Source organism: Lepisosteus oculatus, chromosome 17 (assembly GCF_040954835.1).
Source record: "Lepisosteus oculatus isolate fLepOcu1 chromosome 17, fLepOcu1.hap2, whole genome shotgun sequence".
In the NCBI taxonomy this organism is placed as follows: Eukaryota; Metazoa; Chordata; class Actinopteri; order Semionotiformes; family Lepisosteidae; genus Lepisosteus; species Lepisosteus oculatus.
The window spans coordinates 20,503,374-20,524,193 of NC_090712.1; the positions used below are offsets into that span (position 1 = coordinate 20,503,374).

At 35.1% G+C, this 20,820-nt stretch overlaps 1 protein-coding gene across 1 annotated transcript in view; it reads right to left on the reverse strand.

The window, feature by feature from the left end:
• Positions 1-20,820, reverse strand: part of eys (eyes shut homolog) — a 352,522-nt gene that overhangs the window by 81,427 nt on the left and 250,275 nt on the right. Inside the window, exon 39 of the mRNA XM_069179989.1 lies at positions 18,652-18,828. Coding sequence (XP_069036090.1) covers positions 18,652-18,828 — 177 coding nt within the window. The remainder of the gene's footprint in view (positions 1-18,651; positions 18,829-20,820) is intronic.

Below are 20,820 nucleotides of genomic sequence, written 5' to 3' on the forward strand. Positions count from 1 at the left end.
TACAGTATGATGAATCTAATGAATTCTGCTGTCAAAAAGAGCTCTTGTGGTCAAAACAAAATCACACAACGTTACTCCTCTACCTATCTGTGTATGATTCCCTTTGCATAAGTATACAAATGAAAATATTCTATTTCATTTATTTTTGTCAGGGAAGTCATCCTTCTGTAAAGTCAACCACTTTTTTCCTTTACAATAACCACATATTAGATGCAGAAATATTTAGTTGAACTGTGACCCTCAGCAGAGTAAACTGACTGAAAATAATTGGGCACAATAAATTATTTTTTTCAACTACATGGCAACACTGAAAAGACCTTTAGTTCTTTGTGATTTTCATTGGAGTTTTTCAATTCCTAATGTTCAAAAAGTACCATTTACGGAAGTGAGTGAGCAGGCTGAGGTCTTACTACTTACTTGTAAACAGTAAAAAACAACTGTAAACTGCTCAAGGTATATTTGGCAGAAGACCACATCGGACATGCAGGGTATAAACACTTCAGAACTCCTGGCCACACCTTGAGACCAACATTTACAAAGCAATGCAGAAAAAAAAAAATAAAGGAACAAAATTAGATACCACACCACACAAAATGTCAAACCTTTGAAAATGTTTAGCAGCTTCACCTTATTCACAGTACTAATGATATGAATTTATTTTCTAAGTTTTATAAAGCATTTTTGACTATCAACACTTACTTTCTGCTGTCTTAATGTCATAAATCTGGACATTGCATGGGAACCCCAATGAGTAATGTTCAATTAAACTGCGTTTGTTTTACCCAAGTATTCAGAATGTGTGAAAAATATGCAGTCTAAAAAATAAATTGTCTGAGACTAGACAACATATCAGCACAGGAGAATCTTGGCCGGTGAAGAAGATACTTAGAAGATTCACATGCAGGGTTGAAAAGTCCAGGCCCTATTTTTGTAGTTGTGCATTCAGTTATTTTCATGTGCCCTGTGCAAAATATAAGGATTAGTGTTTGGCCTGATTCTTGCTGAGTGGGTGTGCACAGACACAGAGGCAGGTCTGTGATGTGAAGAGTTTCTACAAATAACTCCTAATTCCTGTCGCTCCAGTGGCCCCTCAGCAATTCATACTTCAAAGATTCATATACATTGAGAAACAACTAGAGAAAACCTTCATGCTAAAAAGCTCCTGTGTGTTTAATTCATTGAGGAATCAAGTACACCACAGGGCTATTGTGTGTTTGCCAATGCTTGTATTTGCCACCACACACCATGACAGATGACAGCACACATTTAATTTGTAAATCGTTTTGCTATTATCAAGTTGATAGAATGCTTTGCTGTCTGACAAATCCATCTTCTACATCAGAAGACAAAAAAACCTAAAACAATAATGTGGTTAATTTACATTTTCCACTTATTTTCAAAAAGAGCTTGAAATACCTGTTTTATGCCAGAAAAGAATGTCAAAATGTTTATTTTCAACAAGCTACCTTTCCACTGATTACACAAGCTTTAGAATAGTAGTTTTGCAAACCTAAAAACAAATTAATCAGAGTAAGTTATTTAGCCCATCTTGCTGGCTTGGCTGTCTGTAGTTAATTAATCAATCCTTGGATACATCTGCTTCTTCAATGATTCAACCCTCGACTGGTTCATAATTTATGTTGACATTTTTTTACACTCATTCACAGCAGTTAGAGTTTTGAAATCAATGCTGAAGTGAAGTGGCCAACCTAATGTTTGACAAAAAGCATTTACCAAACATAAATGTAATGTAAATATGGGCATAATGGGAAAAGTTGAGACCACTTGTTGAGACATCAGTCAAGTGGGTTAAGACAAATTTTGGCTAAACACTTAGTCAAACACTAAACACCATAATCCTTTCAGGACACTTCATTTCTGGGTCTTGTTATTCCTAACATACTGATGTTTATGTGGTGCTTTCCCTTTAAACCTTTCAGTTTTTATTTCAGTTTCATTTATTTTTAAATTTATGTTTGGTGCTGAGAAGTATCACTTAAAACAAAAACAAGATGAGTGCCCAATGAGATAACGCATTTGATACGACAATTTTTCAATTAGGGGGTCAGAACCCCAATAACACACAATCTTCCAGCAATTTTAGATGAAATCCTATTTGGACCCATTTGTTTGTGTAATGCTGAATGAATAATATGTGAAATAATGTATAAATGTAGAGATTACCCACAGCGATCTCTAGCCCTGGTCCCGGAAAACCCCAATCAGAGTAACCTTAAAGGTCACCTTGAATGAACTGTTTTCTGAAAATAAGAAACTCTTGTGAGTAATTGATCAATTAAGCAAGCAATTTATTCAATTAATTTGACTGAGGTAACTGATTTTTGTCCTGAATTATCTCTCAATTGATTAATTTAAAAAAATAGGTTGTTTACCTTACAGTATGAAGATAAATTGTTCCAGGTCTTCGAAAAATGGATGTTTAATGGCAACCATAAAACATACAGGACTGGGGTTAGAGAACTGTAGAATACTCTCCAACAACACATTCAAGAATCAGAGGAGTTTTGTAAACATTATACACTAGCTTCTAAAGGAACAAATATGTATTACACTCAGTTGCAATGTTATATTATATATACTGTATATGCTGTAGATATTATAGATAATATATATATATATTATATTAAATGAGTTTCAGTATTATATGCAATAACAGTACATATTACTAGGAGTTACTGTTAATAGTGCAGGAACACCTATATTTCAATGCTGTCTGTGTCAACAAGAAAGCCTTTCATTGCACTTTAATACAAACTGGATGTGTCCACCACCATCTGTAAGTGGAAGTACGGGGTTGTGATGCCTGTGATGTGTTAAAGATTGCTGTTTGAAGGTGTGTGGGTCAGTGGAATCTGATTATACTTCCTCGTTCTTCCCTGTGTGTTTGTGATTGCCACAGCAATGAGCCAAGCTGCAAAAAAACACAATTTATGACCACTTTGACCTTCACAAGTGAGTCCTTAGAAATTTGAATGTTGGATCATTACGATTTGCCAAATGAAATTAAACTTGTTAAGCTCAGTGTTGTTGCTACTCAAAGGGTTTACAGACAGGAACTACAACACAAAGATTTTATACCATTATCTCCTTAGCTGAGACATTCTGTGAAACAGGAAGTGTTCGTACATCTGAGTACCTAAGCCATCCCACAGTGATATCAGAAGAAAACATTGCTGTTCTAGCTGCAGGGAGAGCACAAAGTCCATTGCATTTCAGCAGAATGTGGTGTTAGCAGAACATGTGGTGCATGCATGCTCTATACAAATCTTCACTTTCGGCCATAGAAAATCAAAATTGTTCAGAAACCAGAAAATGAGAAGACACCCATGTTTGCACTTAAATATAATTGAATACATTTGTGGTTGTCTTTAACAGTCTTTGTTTGATCATATAAATTATGGCAGATATACAGTAATTGGGACATCCTGTATCACAAAAATAATAAGTTGATTCCAAATTCATTAAAAAAAATAAACATTTCCAGCAGTCAAGTGTTTTTTTTTTAATTATGCATCAAGTAATGTTGTTAAATGTTGTTAAAAGTGTTAAATTGACATTGTTTTCTATTGTTGTCAGACAAGTTGGGGATGTTACTTACAAGTTATCTTTGGTATAATATGAAAAGGTTGCCCTGAGCTGGCTGTGTGCACCCATGTACTGTACATTAGGTTGGCTCTGGAATCATAAAGCACGGGACACTTCAAAAAGGTGACCTATATTTAGGTCAGCCCAAGGCTTCCTTTTCATTTTGGGAAAGTGTTCACACTTGAGAAAATGTGACCCTGAGGCAGCTCATTTTATACACCAAATAACAGACTCATTTGCAAAAGACAAGTTTTAAAATGATCTAAATCGGGCATAAGAATGAGAGCCCATATTTTAAGCCTCAAGGAAGAGAAGTGCTTTAGATGATTTTAGGTTTGTCCACCAGAGACCCGGCTTCTTAGAGACTGATGAGCAAAATGTGTTGTATTTTGTGAATTTCTACCATCTGCCAGTTTCTCAGGGCATGTAGTATGTAATGCGGACTACAGTATGCTCTGCAAAACAGAGTGAACCCCAAAACTACCTGGCAAAAGGGAACTGGCTACAAACATGACAACTCCAACAAATAAACAATACAATTACAGAGGACAGTAGGCGAGAAAATAGATTTCACTAAGTAGCAAAGAAAGCTGAGGATTTTGTGCGTTACCAAGAGGTTGACTGGCTAATCAACTGTACATGGACAAGACAGGAATGTTTTTCATATGATTCATGCTCATAACCTTCTAATTGAGGGCTGGCAGCACATGGCTGGCCACAATGATGGGGAGCATACTGTAGAGTCTGATTTCCTGCCAGATTAGTAGTCTCTGAATGATAAAATTGGCTCTACAAAGTTTAACTGCAATTTGATTAAAAGCTGTTATATAGAGAAAATAAAAATGGAAGAAACTTATTTTTCAAGCTCATACAATAAATTTAAAATTTTCATGAAGTGAAATTTTCCTCAAATTTATCCTGAAATGCCAATGTTCCTCAATTCTACAGAAGTGACTTAAGAACATATAGTGTTTTGTCCCTTGTCTATGATGTTGCTTTTTGTTAAGTGATGTACTCTAAAGCATAAATAAATTATAATCGTAAATAATCAAGTTATTTGCCCAGCTTTTGATTTTGAGATCGCATTTTGGTGTGTGATATTGTTGTTATTATCGGTTTATGATGACGGTCCCTTATAAAAGCTTTACTACAGTGAAAAAAATGCTTTTTGTCTGTTCCAGTTTCATGTTTTGTTTTAAGATATTGGAGATCACAAAAAATAAAAAATAACTTGACTATTTACGATTATAATTTATGTACTGTATGCTTTAGTGTGCTGCAGACGCCGGCGACTCCATTTGGTTTAGATATAGCATTTCAACAAAATTCAACAAAAAAAAGTAATTCAACAAAATGACTATCATCGCAAGAGGTTGATTTTGCAAGGTAGTATGCATCTTCCTGGTGTTTTCTATACAGGTTCTAAGAGCACAGCCTCAGTGTGAGCTACTGCTTGGTCACCGGACCAGGAAGCCCATTGTAAAGGTGAATATAAACAAACAGTAAAAGGCCCTTTCCAGAGTCAGCCAGTGAGTAGAATGATGTCTGTTGTCTGGAGGACAAAAGGACTGACCAGTGACTGGTGGAACTTTGTGAGGTTTAGGGAAAGAAACTGAGTTTTGATAACTTTTTGGGAATTTGGTGAAGAATCTTTTAGAAAGAGTTTTAAAAATTGTTTTGTGGTCGATAAGCAGTTCAGCTGCTTGGCCTGTGTTAGGCAGGGGCTTCATGAAGATGTTTAGGCAGGAATTCAATGAACATCTTAAGCTATTGCTTTTTTTGTTTTGACTTTCCCCACACTGTAAAAAAAGGTAGTAGGGTGTATTTCTAACCTCATAGCCACGTATTTGTTGGCCTGGACCTGGACATGTCACAAGGTAAAACTGAAAGATTTTTCCACAGAAAGCAAAAGCACAGAGATTCTCAAAAGTCTTGCCACAATGATTTCAGTGTTAATCAATTTCTTAGAAAAGGAAATTAAGAGTTTCAGGCATTGTGCCAATTGATATAAATAGGCATTGGTGAAATATGGGAGAAATGCAGGGTCAAATATTCCTCCATATTTATGCCAAGATGTCAATATTTTTACGCTTTTTAAGGAATTTGTTAATTTGTGTGAGTTCAGTGCACAGTAGTTTAATGACTTTGAAATATAAACATAGCCAAGTGGTGTCTCGCGTGACTCTCGATTTTTCTGTCAGCAGGAGTGCACATTCAAAAATTCATTCGCAATCTGAAAAGTAGATTGAGGAAAGTATAGAATACCATCCAAATAATTAATGTTGCTATTATAAGTAATGGCATAAAGACAAGTTTGGATTTGTTTTAGACGAAAATTCTAAATCAGTACCACATACAGTACATCAGGAACTGAGCCCAGCTCATCTGAAGGTCAGAATAATGAAGTTAACAGCAATGAGATTGTCCAGATTCAAAGGCTCATGCAGAGATGAGAGCAGCTGCAGTATTTGTTAAAAAGACTTTCATTGGACCAGATGCAGATTTATGATATATTGAAAAAGCCTGTATAAGCTAGAAACTGACTTTCTAACCAATGTCTTAGGGAACAAAAGCAGAAACTTAAGGCAAATGTGGTATGACAAGTAGAAATGTCCTGAATACAGTAAACATGATAACAAATCTATCTTATTTTATTGCAAAGCATTTGGCAATTGGCCTTACAGTGAATTGACATTTCGAATTCTCATTTGAAAACATGGAAGACAGCAAATAAAAGCCTTCATGAATATTCAAAATCTGAATCTTATCTTGTAGCTTTCGCTAAAGGAAAAGGTAGGGTAGACTGCAATGCAGTGTTAATGCACAACAGAAAGTATTGTTACCCAGTTACAATCAAACGAAAAAAATAGTGGAGGACAACCAATGTAAAGAACATGTTGTAACAGAAAGTACTTTTTTTGGAGCTCATCATGGCATACCTTTGAGGAACATAAGGGAATAGATTCAACAAATCAAGGATTTCATGAAACTGCACAGACAATAAAGTGATTTAACAATTTATGGTTAGCTAAGAAAAAAATAAATTCTTCACTGCCATGCAGTCCTTTCTTCAGTAAGTGATTAGTGCAATAAGCCTGTTACAAAATGTGTTAGAAAGCTCAAGGTGGATTATATTTATTTTGAACGGTAATGTGATAACCCTGAATAGGACACTAAGATTTATTTCTTAATCAGTGTGATATTTTGAAATTTGAAAGTGCTTGTGGTGAAAAGGTTTATAAGTATGTGGTAACTTTCACATTATTGCTGTATGTATCTAAAGTCAAGTCAAGTGGCAGAGCTACACGTATGATTTGTGTATGTATGAATGAAATAGCCAGTTTTTTTCATATGAAGTGTGCCTTAAGAACACCCTCCATCTTCTGCTTCACAGAATCACAACACATTTCCTCTAAAACAGTATTCTGTCTTAAGTCCACTGCAGGCCACCAATATCTTTAAACCCCCCCACACACACACTATCAACAGTTCTGCATCACGTCTGAAGCTAGGAACCGTAAGAGGAAAAATAACTTCTGGAAGTATTGATTTGGAGGTTCAGTCTTTTGAAATCAGCTCAGAGCATCTAGCAAAGGCGACATAAATCAATCAGGGCCTAGCGAAGCAATCAAACGTACTACATACCCACATAACTGCAGGGATCATAAGAGGACAAACGAGGACAGACGTTTTGAGAAATTTAAACTACATAATTTACTCTGTGAGAATAAATGAAACCATGTCTTGTGAAGAGTAACATTCTCTCTGTGGTGCAAGAACAATTTACTTTAGGAATATCAAGGCTATATTAACATGCAAGGTTTAAATTTTCAGATATATAAGATATATATTCATATATATATTCACTTTGTTTATTTCACTACAAGTAGAACTAGAATTGCTAGGATGAATTAGTCATCAATATATTTTTAAGAGCGATCACTGTCATATAAATATAGTCAATGCATATTACACTGCATAAATTAGTGTAAGCCTTTTTCCAAGTATTTTAATATACTTCAGATAAATAAACTGCCTCATCATTGCAAGAGAGTGACAATCACAGAGGAATGTTCTTGGATGTTGGAGCCTTCATGCCACCTCTGTACTTAAAAAGTTATGAAGTTATGAATGAAAGCCCTAAGATGCACAAGCCCTCCAGGATGAGGACTGGATACTCCTGCTCTATCAAATGAATGGATTCACATCCCACAGGACAGTACCTGTAACCTGGTGGAAAGCATGCATCTCGGAGTGGTACAGCAGCAACACATGCTACTCGCCTGAGACTTTTAGAGCACAACCTGTGTTAATTAATCATATTGGTTATAAATGCTAATCAGTATAATGAATTTACCTTGTGTACGTCATGTGTGCTTAATAAAATGTCATTGCACCTGCTTCAAAAAAGATTTAGTCATTTTCCTGATAATAACTTTGCAAATAATTGCTTCAGTAAAATTCCCAGCTGTTTAAATGGGTAGAACTGTAAGTCACTATGGATAAAAGCATTAGACAAATAAATTAAAAATAATGGAGGCCAACTTTAAATATCATTCATGTTTGAATATTTGTTTATTGTTGATGTGCACTGAAATAATATTTTATTCTATGCACATTGTATAAATTTATTAAACTAATAAATTCACACCTGATGTTTAGGACAAAGGTTTTCTAGTGTTCCAATTTAATTATGCTAAACTGCAACACAAAACCGTGATTCTTTCATCTTTTCTGTAATTTTGTTTGATAAATATTTTATTAAAACTACTGTATTAGTCCTGAGTGCTTGGTTTTCTTCTTGTATAATTATTTAACACATACACTTTACATTAGTAATGTTCTGAGAAATATTTTGAAAGAATAAATATCCACAAAGTTTCAGGAATGACAATCCCAAAAAAACAACTGCATCTAAAATGTGAACTAATCATTAAGTACAGATCTGTGAATCCAAAATACATTACTGAGCACTGACACCTACAACAGAAAGACATTGTGGGAACCTGTGACTAATGTAATGGTATAGGTAGAGAGGTACAAGAATACTAAACTTGATTGCTGTGAACTAATCGTTCTAGCTTCCTAAAGATTTCCAAATTCCCTGAAAAACACATTTATTTTGATTTAATGTGCCTTGCAGCTTCATGACTATGCCATCATTACCTTTTATTAACCCAATACAACACATCATACACTTCAACACCATATGATAATCACTTTATCCAGGTTTTAAACAAGCAGTTAATATGCTTTTAAACCAACATCTTAGGCCATAAGGTGAGAAAACATTGTCTTCAATCACTGCAGACTTATTGAATACAAAATAATAACCAACTTAATAATAAAATTATAAGGCATTAAAATTTAATATAAGTATTTAAGGATTAATCCCTAGTTTAAGGATTCAAGATGATAATTCATCAGGAATTATGCAATCAGTCGAATGAATCTCATACCTACTTTTAAAACATTTAATTAAATATGGCCTTCGGTATTTCTATGTTCAGTATATATATATATTTTCAGTTCAGAGTCTCCAGCTGTTAATTCAATCTGCCATCACATTTTATTTTGAAATTGTAGATTTTACAATCTTAACACTTTGTCTTATACTGTAGATTGCTTTTCCAAGTATTTTAATTAAAATATTTCAAGAATGGGAGTATGTACTTCTTATCTTACAGTTATCAAAATATATAAAATTAAGAGAAATTCCAAGTAAAATATAATATTTTTATTAATTTAAATTAACAAAATTAAAAATGAAAATTCCGATAATTGTTTGACAGGTCTACCAAGGAGTAGTCCAAGTCGGGAGCTGCGTTAGCATGCGTAGGCTGCAAAGGAACAAGTAAAGGTTTATTCATGCTGAAAAGAGAAGAAAGGAAACACAACATTTCAGCTGTGGAGCCTTCTTCTGGTGTCCCAGCCAAAACGTTGCATTTCCTTTCTTCTCTTTTTAGGATGGAAAAAACCTTTACTAGTTCCTTACCAAGGAGTAGCGTTTTGTACAAAACAAATATTCTTCCAGAACAGTATCAAGACTACACTTTTGAGTCAGAACATCATGTTTTCTGCAGGAAATCTAGATAATTCTGTTGTGACCTGGGAGGGTTTGGTTCAATTGGAATTAGCACATATTTACGCAGCTGTCTTTGCCAAAATATCACATTTGCCAAAGGATCACTGTTAGATCAATAAAACAGCTATATGGAAACATAAATATTCAACAGTGACTAGTTCATTACAGGTGAGGTCATTAAGCTAATCACCATAGTAATGGACCACAGCATAAAAATGGGAACAGATATATAGAAAGGACAGCAAGAACAAAATATAAGAAACGACAGGAAGAGGAAATATCATCATCCTTATTTGGTTAAAAACTTATCTGTTCCTACTGTATTCATCTGTGAGTATCCCTTTAGAGAGGGAGATTTAGTCTTGGGCAGAATAAATTTAATTATGATGCCTGGGTTCCTCTTCTGTCTGTAAATGTTTTATTGTCTTTAAATTCTGCAGGTTAAATTCTGAACTTTCTATGGCTAAAGAAAATGGCTATAATTGACTGAACTGTAAATCTGCATACAGCAGTGAAAGATGTGAGTTGTATACAGTAGCTATGTTTTATATATTGTAATAAACATTTGTTTTTTTATCTACTTTTGGGCAAGCGAATAAAAGAACACGTGCTACGTAATACTCAGTAATCCCTAAGTGTAAGCATTAATTTTATAATTAGCTTGTGTAGAAGCTTATTTTGGTACCTGATTTTTATCACCAAAATCTGTGATAATTCAAATGATTTTGTTTCCACTTTTAAGATATCTTATAGGTCCATAACCATAACCTGGTCTTATAACCAGCTGATTAACACAAATCCATCCAGCAACTGCAAACATTGTGAAAAAAAGACTACCAGATATTAGCGATTTAATCAGAGCAAGCACTAAAAGAAACTGCAATGAAAGAGGTTATTATAACAGTGTTCTCAATGGCAGAGTTTTTTACCTTCTTGATTTACTGGTTGATATATGAGAGTAATTGGCAATACAGTAGCTCTAATACTGCTTTTAAATGCTTCATAATCTGCATTTTAACATCCATTCTAATCCTTTGCCTTTGACACTATTATCACTTTTAACTGTTTCTCCTTAATCTTTCAAGACATTATGGACCAAAAACAATAAAGTTAAAATAAGGTGAAAGAAAAACAAACATTGAAGCCAAAAAAATTAGATCAGTGACTTTATATTCCCTCCACTTGCTGAATACTTAACATCACAATCATTACGCATTTTTTGTTCTGTATATTTCAGCAAGTTTACTAAATTTCTTAATTCTTCCCAGTTTTATTTTTCAGCTTGTGTAGATATTTTATAACATTTGTGTCATGTAGAGTCAAACTGAAAAGCGTCCTGAAATGATGAATGCATAGACACTGCACTGCATGCAGATTGGAAAAAGTAAAAATAATAAAAAGTATAATATAGGGGTGAAAAACTGGTATTGCCAATTACTGTATAATGACCTGTCTGTTTCATTTCATACAATGAACATACAGTTCTCTTGCCGGAACACAGATTTCTATTTCAAGTCCAGGAATAAAGTTGCTGCTCATTCCTTAAACCCCTCACTAAATCAAGAGGAGATACTTACAGTCCAAGTGAATTTGAGCTGAGTAAGTTTCTCCCTTACCCTGTTTTTTTCCTGCTTATAAAAATAATCTGATTTTACATCTCAATATTTTTTTTCTGAGTTGATCACTTGGAAATTGGTCGGTCAGGAAGAGAATTTCCAGTAAACATGTGAGTAGTGTAAATGGATATATTTTTACCAGAATAAATTGAAAAGGGGGCAGCATGGTGGCACAGTGGCCAGCATTGCTGCTTCACAGTGCTGGGGCCCTGTATTAACTTCCTGGAGTGCTGAGTGCTATCTGCAGGGAGTTTGTATATTCTCCTTGTATTCACGTGAATTGCCTCCATGTGCTCTGGTTTCCTTCCAAATTCCAAAAACAACCTGGCAGTTATTAGGCTTCTGGAAAAATTGGCCCTGCTGTGGGCGTCTGTGCCTGTGTGTGCCTGCGATGGACTGGTGTCCTGTCCAGGGTGAATCCTGCCTTGCGCCCATTGTTTGCCTGGACACCACGACCCTGTACTGGACAAAGTGGTGAGAAAATGGATGGCTGAATAGGAATTTTTAAAAGTCCAAACAGTAGGAGTAGCAGAACATCAATTCTCCAAGAGAACAGATAAAAGGAAAGTAAGGGGAAGAATGAGGGGATTGCCTTTCATTCAGCAATAAGAGCATTGGTTACTGTTCAGCAATAACACTGCCTAGGACAGACTGGAAGACCAAGCTAACATATCAGATTTCTGTTCAATTCCCTAAATTAATCATCGTAACAATTCAAACTGAGCTGGAGAACTAATTCATTTTGTCTAATGTTCCAGATTGTACTGAGAATCTTACATAACAGATTCACTTTCCATCCCTAAACTAACAACACACAGGACTAGAGTGACAGTGTGACCAACAGAATTAAATGAGAATGAAAAAAGTTAGAAACACTTTTTTAATGATAGGAGTCACGTGGCACGCCTTAAGAATATGTTATTATTTCTCAACATATTCTCAGTACATACAACATTTAACAATAAACCCACCTCATAAGGAAATGTAATGTATAGTAATCCAAATGAGTTCACATTAGTCCATTTGCAGGAGTGCTAAAAAATCTTTCTTTATTATCACCAAAGTATGTTCATTTAAAGTAAATCCGGGGTTGTGTGTGTGTGTGGGGGGGGGCATATGAGGGGTATTATTACAGAAGAAAGGCATTTCTTCATCCTAGCTATATTAAGTGAAATATGTAAACACATGCAACTGTTAAGGTAAGATGGAGTTAATTGTAAATGCATTATTAGACACAGAAGTAAGCATGCCATTTTGGTCAGATCACGTGGACAAAACACACAGAAATCAAATGACAACGGAGCTCGAAACATCTGATATCACAGTTAGGATCGATTGATGAAGACCAGTTGTGCCGTTATTCTTGGAGATTACTCCCTGTGGACCGAGGCATGAGAATTTGATATCGGAGGTTTCTCTTTTGTTAGGGAGGCATGAGGAATAGTATAATTTAATATTCCTCATTACACAGAAATTGCTTTACCATTGAATTAATGGATAAAGTTTAGATTGACCACCTAAATGCTGTGAAAACCCTGAGTTGATACCTAGCTAAGAATAATTTGACTATTGTTTTGCAGTGGATAATGGCATATTGTTTAAAACATCTGAAATGGTCTTAGATGTGATCCTTAAGTTTTCTAGACAAGATACCATATGCTAGCTTTAAGCACTTTTACACAGACACAGAGAAGCAGCTGTGTGTCATGTCTGAAGTGATCCAGGCTGGGCAGAGATCAATGTTCTTCAGGCAGAGATCAATGTTCTTCAAACACTCCTGCTAATTGCTGTTTTTAAGGTTGAATTTTATAGGTCTATGTCCCTCATGTCATATTATTTCCTTCCCTAGCACAATTAAGTACAACTAGATCTGTGAACAAAAAGGGAAACATTCAACCATGATTACTGCATTGATTTTATTTCTTTCTTTGGCTTTTTAGAAATTTCTGTCAGCTTATTAGAAAAAAAATGATTACTTGAAAACTTTGTGTTTATTTTGTTTTACCTTAAGAGTACCATGGCTGAATTAACATTAAAGAGTGGAACTACTGATGTTAATATACCGGTAGAGCAATGTATGTTTTTTCTATTACACATCAGTGCAGTATATTGAAAGGGAATGTTCAGATATTTCTAATAAAATATTTAACTATGTGCCACAAAATCCACAAACCTACAAATAATTATTTTTTCTTTGATAATCAAATCACTCAAAACATTTTTAATTGTTAAAAAGAGAACCTGTAAAGTTAAATCCATACATATCTGTGTGATTCAAAAAACGTTATATTTAATTTTGCCTTTGAATTCCAGCATATTTTTCTAAAAATGTCAATGCTAAATCACATGACACACAGCAATTCGTTTGTCTTCAATTACGCTCCATAATTTTTGTGTGATATCCTGTCTTCTTTGTTTTCTTTACCAACTTACATATGTATATAATTCCTATATTTCTGTCAGCAGACAGAGCCAGTCTGAAAAAGCCACAAAGCAGCAGAGCCACAGTGAAAAATGTTTTGGGTGATTTGATTTTTATTTATTAGACTCCACAACAATGAAAACTTTGCAAGTATTCCCTGTATTTGAGAGGTAACAGCTTCTGAACCAACTTTAATTGACAATAAAATGTTAAAATCTCTTTGAATTCTACTACTTTTAGCCCAGTTTGATATCCAATGACAGATGTAAAAAGTTTCTTGAAGACATTCAACTGCAGCTTCTCTCTTGAAGTAACTCAGCTGCTCGTGGTGCTCTGATTTGTCTACCTCTGATATCTATGAGCTCAAAAAGGCTCTATAAACAGGCAAGCTTCCTGGTTTGAGTTGTTTCTCACCTTCTGGGATCAGCCAGGGCAATGTCTGTTTGAGAAGTTGCAGACTGCAATAGAGAGTGATTCCTTTACAACAGACATCAATACCGTTACTTCTTTTTAACGGAAAAAAGATAAGGACTCCTCTACATGCTCTATCTATCACCTCCTGCCCTTAATAAATTCAAATACTAAACTATGTGCCAAAATGCTTGACACTAACTTGACACTTGAAACTAACGAGAGATAATGTTCGCCGATTCCTTCACATCATTCATGCTGCCATTCATACCAGAACTCCATCTTCAAGCGTTCTTTCAGATGCTGAAAAAGCCTTTGATCATGTGGAATGAGACTACTGTCTGGTGTCAGAACAAATGAGTTTAGGGACTGAGTTCATAAGAAATGATCAAGATGCTAGCTGTAAATCCCTCAGTGATGGTGCTCTAAAGCAGGGGTTCCCACTCCTGATCCTGTAGGACCACATACCTGCTGTTTTTCAGATGGGTTAAGGACCTATTTGAATTGAAGTTGCTTGATTGGAATCTTTGTAAAGATTTTCTGACTCATTCATTTGAGATTTTACTTTACTTATGAAATGTAATACTTAAAAGACAACTTTGAACATGTTTAAGAGACTAAAACAGTTCAAATGACCCCTGTTATGACAGTAATAAAACATTCAGTCGTGGAGCTGAACAAAAGCCAGCAGGTGAGTGGCGTTTCAGGACGAGGAGTGGAACCCCAGCTCCAGGGCACTCCAGGGTCTCTACACACTCCTCAGGGCTCTCTCTCCATATTCGTCATTGCACTGACAAACCCACACAAGCACTAATTCCATACTTCTTTTTCAGAAATAAAAATATGCAGTAGTGCCTTTGTTAACAATATCCTATTTTTATCACTTGATTTTTCTCACTCTGTTTTAAATTGGGCATTTGAATGATTTTGTAGCCTGCTTTTGGAATGTAAAATTAAATGGTGAAAATGTGCTTTGCTGGCTTTTACATCTTGAAAGACGCATGATTCTACTTGTAAACATACAACTAGTTAAGCTGTTTAAATATCTTGGTGTTCAAAATCTATTCTTACATCCAACTGTGCTAATTAATTTCAGTACCATAATCTGAAAACAACTGAGGCATTTATATAGGAAGAAGGCCTCACAGCCAAAACGTTGTGCTTTCTTTCTTCTCTTTTCAGCATGGAATAAACCTATTACTTGTTTCTTTGCAGACTATGCATGTTGGCGCAACTACACACCTGAACCACTTATATAGGAGGACATTTCTCTAGTATAAGGAATGTACTCCCCCACATCATTTATCTAGTAGTTCTACTCCACTCCCTCTCATCCTCATCCAACTACTATTGGACTAAAGTATGCCCATTGTGCACTCTTGTGAATTATCACTACCAAACATTCAAATTTTTTTAAAATTATTTTTATCATGTCACGTTACAGTTCGGTTTGACACTGACGCTCCTGTTTCATGGCCACGATGAGAAGGACGTGTAATCTGTAAGGATAACATAAAACTTAGTTTACTCTGGAATTTCACTTAATGTAAATTTTGTCCTTATTATTTGGTCCTTACTATTATTAATATTTCGTATCTGTTCAGAGTCTCGCAGTTGTGTCGACATCCACTTTCATTCCCCTGACATCAGTGCCCCCTTCCTTTCTTGACATTGTATATATGTAGCTCTTCATTGCTCACTGGGCCACAGAAGGGACAAGGAAACTACATAAGGGGGTGCTCTACTATTGTGGATGGAAGAGGTTGCTACTTGAGAAGGGATGATGGAATAGGAATTCAAGGGAGGAAGGAGTTATCACCTGGGGAATGCTTCAGAGGTGGGTGAAGAGGAACATGGGAGACAATATTATTCAAAACATTATTTTATTGTGTCACAATTAGTTCTTACAAAAACTAAACAATTAAATCAACTACAATAGTGCAAGTCTCGGTATGACCAGCAAAGTTTCTTTGATGTTGGCTAACATTGCAGTATTCATTTGCAATGAAATTGAATTTGAAATTAGTTCATTTGGAGCCATATCACTGCATAGGCTATTACCTGAATAAAACCCTACAATGTCTGGGTTTCCTGGTCTTGAGGACAAGAGGTCATTTTCCTGTGAGATGCAATTAATTTCCCTTTCAGGGTTACTAAGCTCCCACACCCAATCTCAAGAGCTAGTATTAACACACATTACAAGCTTAAGGCAACACCAGCCAAAACTCATACAATGAAACCTAATGTAGCATGAAGTTAGGTGAGATTGTTAAAAAGGACGGGACATCCTGAAGCAAACTAAATAACATCTCACAAATCTTATTCATTACAGTCACACTGCAGTTTTAAATAATTTCAAGACTTCTTACAGATAATGCTAAACATACAATTTAATATATTATTCTCCTATGTGTCATCCCAATAAGTATCTGGTGTGATAACTATGTATATACTGATAGGTACTGTATGTCAGTCATGTATAACTATAAAAGGAAAAAGGAAACAACTGCATTTTTTACCTAAGCTGCTTCATTCATTGTACTTTCACCATTTGACTAACAAGAACATTAAATGTTTTCTTAATAAAAAATCACTATGTATATACAGTAGTTTGTACATTTGTCAACACCTATAATATGATGAAGTGTTTAACTTTTGATTCATTCATAAACATAAATATGTCCACTTACAGTACATTACTAAACTGGAAAAATCCATTATAGATCTCATATATACAGTATAACATTATTAATTTAATGTTAAATACCAAGATGTATTTGCCAGGATTCACACATTATTTAATTTTACTCAATTGTTTTCCAGAATTTTGCTGCTTTGAAAGACTTAATTTGAGATGTAAAACATACTTGCTCTTCTTCAAAGACTCAACCCACATTATACAATATGACCCTGACATTACAGTCGAGCAAACACTGGTGAAAGAAAGCAAAAAAAGCTCTTTATTACAGTCCATCTGTTCATGTGCACAGACTGGTACTCTGCTGTTGTCACTTGTTTTCTTTATTGAGAGCATATATTTTTCTAAATAGTTGTTCTGTTAGATCAGAGGTTCCCAGCCCTGGTCCTGAGGGATCCCTGTGTCTGCTGGTTTTCATCCTAACTGAGCTGTTAATCACTACTGTTGATTGATGCTTTTAATTGGTCTGCTTGTTCTGTAATTTGTTTATTTGCCTTTGCACAGAGTCCTTTGTTTACATAGTACAGTAATAACTTAATCACACAGAACTTGCAAACTATCCTTAGTTTCGTTATTTTTATAAACATAGCTCTTAGTACAGATTTTGCTTATTGTGATGTCTTTGCCATGAACATCTCGTGTCTGTGCTCAACATACTGTATATTTTTTATTTCTGTAGCATTGTTGTGTTTGCTGAACCCTTAATCTTATAGCTTTCAAACCACTGATCCACTAGTCTTTTACTGTGTATTGGAACCAGGGAAAGATGTTATTCTAGGTGCTGAATGTCTTTCAGGAGTTTCTGTAGCACTATTTTAACATCACATTATTTGATGAAATGTCAATTTCCTTTTCCTTTCTGGGTAAAAAGCAATGTGTCTTATATGGTATCCTGCAGCATAATAGCAAGTGTCCCATCCAGCTATACAGTATGTGGCAAAGGTGGCAGAATTATGTGTAGAGAGTAAGATTCCTGTTTAATTTTATCTCTTGCTAATGGTCTTATAAATGCAGCTTTTTGCCTGTCTGTTGTGAACAAAGGTTGTGATCAGTAAAAAATATTTGCTCAAATATTATGTACAAGGCATATTAATTCACGTTAAACGTACTGAACATGGTGACTAGCCTTGAAGAATGTTTTTGCAAACCCTGATCATGTAACTTAACAATTTAAGAAACAATTAAAGGTCACATAAATAAAATTAACTGTAATTTAGGGTAGACATTTTCTGCTATAGGGGTTCCTATCATAGTATTAATCTTTAACAATAGCCAAGCAGTTTAGAACATGCCTGTGCCCTAAGCTTGGATTATCCTTGCATTTTTTTCTGAAGGTCTCCATTTCACTGCTGTCAATATCAGCCTTTTATTCTGTTTTTATACATTTAGAATTCCCAATTACATTTATTATACAGTACCTGCCTGGTTTGGAATAGTCAGTTGTGGTTATTCAGAGACAGTCCAGGAAGACTAATCCCACCTTGCTCTCCATGACTGTCAGTCAATCGCACTTCGCTGCTTGCGGAATCCCAGACACAGTCAGCTAGTGATGTGACCAGGCTCGAACTGCAGTTCTGTGCCCAGAGTGCCTTTACCAGCATGTCTACTCATGAGGCCTCTTTCTGTTCGCTACTGTCATGTTATATTGTCCAACGATAAACTACATTTTATTGGTTTAGTAAAACACGTTCTGTCCATGTATGCATGGTACTGTATGTGAGATGGATACACTTGTATGCTTTTCTGGAGGATAACAATTGGAATATAGGCTACAAGACCAAACTACACAATGCAAAACCATGTTTGTACTCACTGTAAAGTATGGTGCCCTGTGAAGCATTTGTTTTCACTGTGATGTAAAGGGTAACAGGGTTTTCTGCATCTGGAGATAACGGGGGGTCACTGTCAGTGCCGTGCTTCAGCAGAGCCAGAGGTGAAGGGATCTCCATGTAAGACTTTCCATTAAAAGATGGGAAAAATACTGCTGTATCTGAAAGGATAAACAACAACACAAAGTTAAAGCATAGACAGTCAAATACATATTTAACATTGCCTCTTTCACTAATTTACTTCCTGGCACATTAAGTAACAATTTTATGATTAATTTAATTTAATGCTGACTTATCTACATGATCTGAAAGAGATTTGTATATACAGTAAAAATGTTAAGAAAAAGAATATAGTGATGGAAGCTTTGCAAAAAATGCTTTACAGTAGCATTACTACAAAAACAGCAAAGATAAACTAACTAAATTGCCTAAAAATAATGGTGTCATCACAGATGGTTCTAAGAAATTGTTATGGCTACAATATTTATTATTGAGGGATTTACTAAGGAACTGAAACCTCACATTAAGAAGACAACTGTCTGTGCTCATTCCTGAATAATCTCACCATAAAACATTCTACTATATTATATATATATTCTACTATATCTACTATATTTCTTTGGCTAAAAGCAGAAAAAATCCAAAAGGATCATGTGGGCTTAATGATGGGCCTGAGTCAAATAAAAAGGGATGTTATGGACATTGAAGGATTACTTAATTGATTCTGTTTATTCTATCATTCAATGAACATCCTCACAGAACAGCTTTATCTACTGTTTCTAAATAATAATAACAATTATTATTAATAATTAATAATCTTATTATGATTGCATTTAAGGTTTTGGAGACATTGACATTGATTAAATTAAAAACCTTAGTTCACAGGGCTTAATGACACCCAATAATTAGAATGTAATGCATTTAAAGGATGTTTATTAAGTGATTAGATTTAGTGAGCTTGGCCCACATGGATAAGGGCCATTTCCATAAAGTAAGGAGGATAGGAGACCCAGGAAGAACCAAGCAGGTCCATTAACCACCAATGCATTGAAAGAAAAAAATTAGAAACCTGAAGACTCTAAGAGACTAACGCACAATGATAAATTACCTGAATTATTTAGGGTAGTTAAAGCTAATGGGATGCTTGTTTCAGGACCTCTGATGACTGACAGCCATGTTTCTAATTCAGTAGGTGGAAATGCCTTGATGGGCATAAAAAGAGGCTCTACCTATCCAAAAAGAATGGCCTCAGAATTGTTCTGCAGAGAATCAAGCCTTTGTTAGCAATGCTATAGCAATAGCCAAGAATATGAACTGCTACAAAAAGAAGCTAATGAGATAAAAATTAGAAACAAATCTAACGACGATTTAATTAGTAATGGCCATTTGAGATGATGGAGGAATTTCATCATGAGCTTGGGGGAATTCAAGCTCCCTTTCTCCCTTTATTCATGATATGGATGACAGTGAGGTTGGCTGAATAAATAAAAAAATATATTTTTGTTTCCAATTATAGACCAAAGAGAGGCAAACAGGAAAACTGAGTATAATCTGAATAAGGAGGAAAAATGTTAAGAAGATAGGAGGAAGAAAAAAGCAGAAGGCCAGGTTGATACAAACCAATTACTTTCACAATAGCCTCCAAAGCTGACAGAAGGGGCCATGTTTGTAAATGCTTTAGAAGAAGATAGAAACTCAATGTAAAAAAAGGGCAGCCCATTCCAGTTTTTCAAGAAATAAATGACACGACTAAAGCTTTACTTTGCTATTTGAAGTGAAGATTTGAAGTAAGTGAGGAGACTGATAACGTGAAATCCAAGAGATCTGAAATGAATGCTGAGCCTTTTGGATCAATTTGCATAGAACAGATGAAGAGACCCAGCATGGACCAGATTTACTTTTTTAACTGACAGGTTTACACTTAGCTGACAGGTTAGTGGAAAGGTAGAAAGAAATCAGAAGCTTTCTATTTCTGTTTGTTAACTACCTTTGCTAATAATTATAGATAATTAAGTGAGAAGGCTTAAGTAACATTCTGAACTGATACAATTTGAAGACATTCAATGACAACAGAGGAAGGTTTTATCCAAGTGTGGTGAGATAGATCAACATTTTTTTAAAACAGAGATCAGGTTGATGAGGATCTTGGTGGG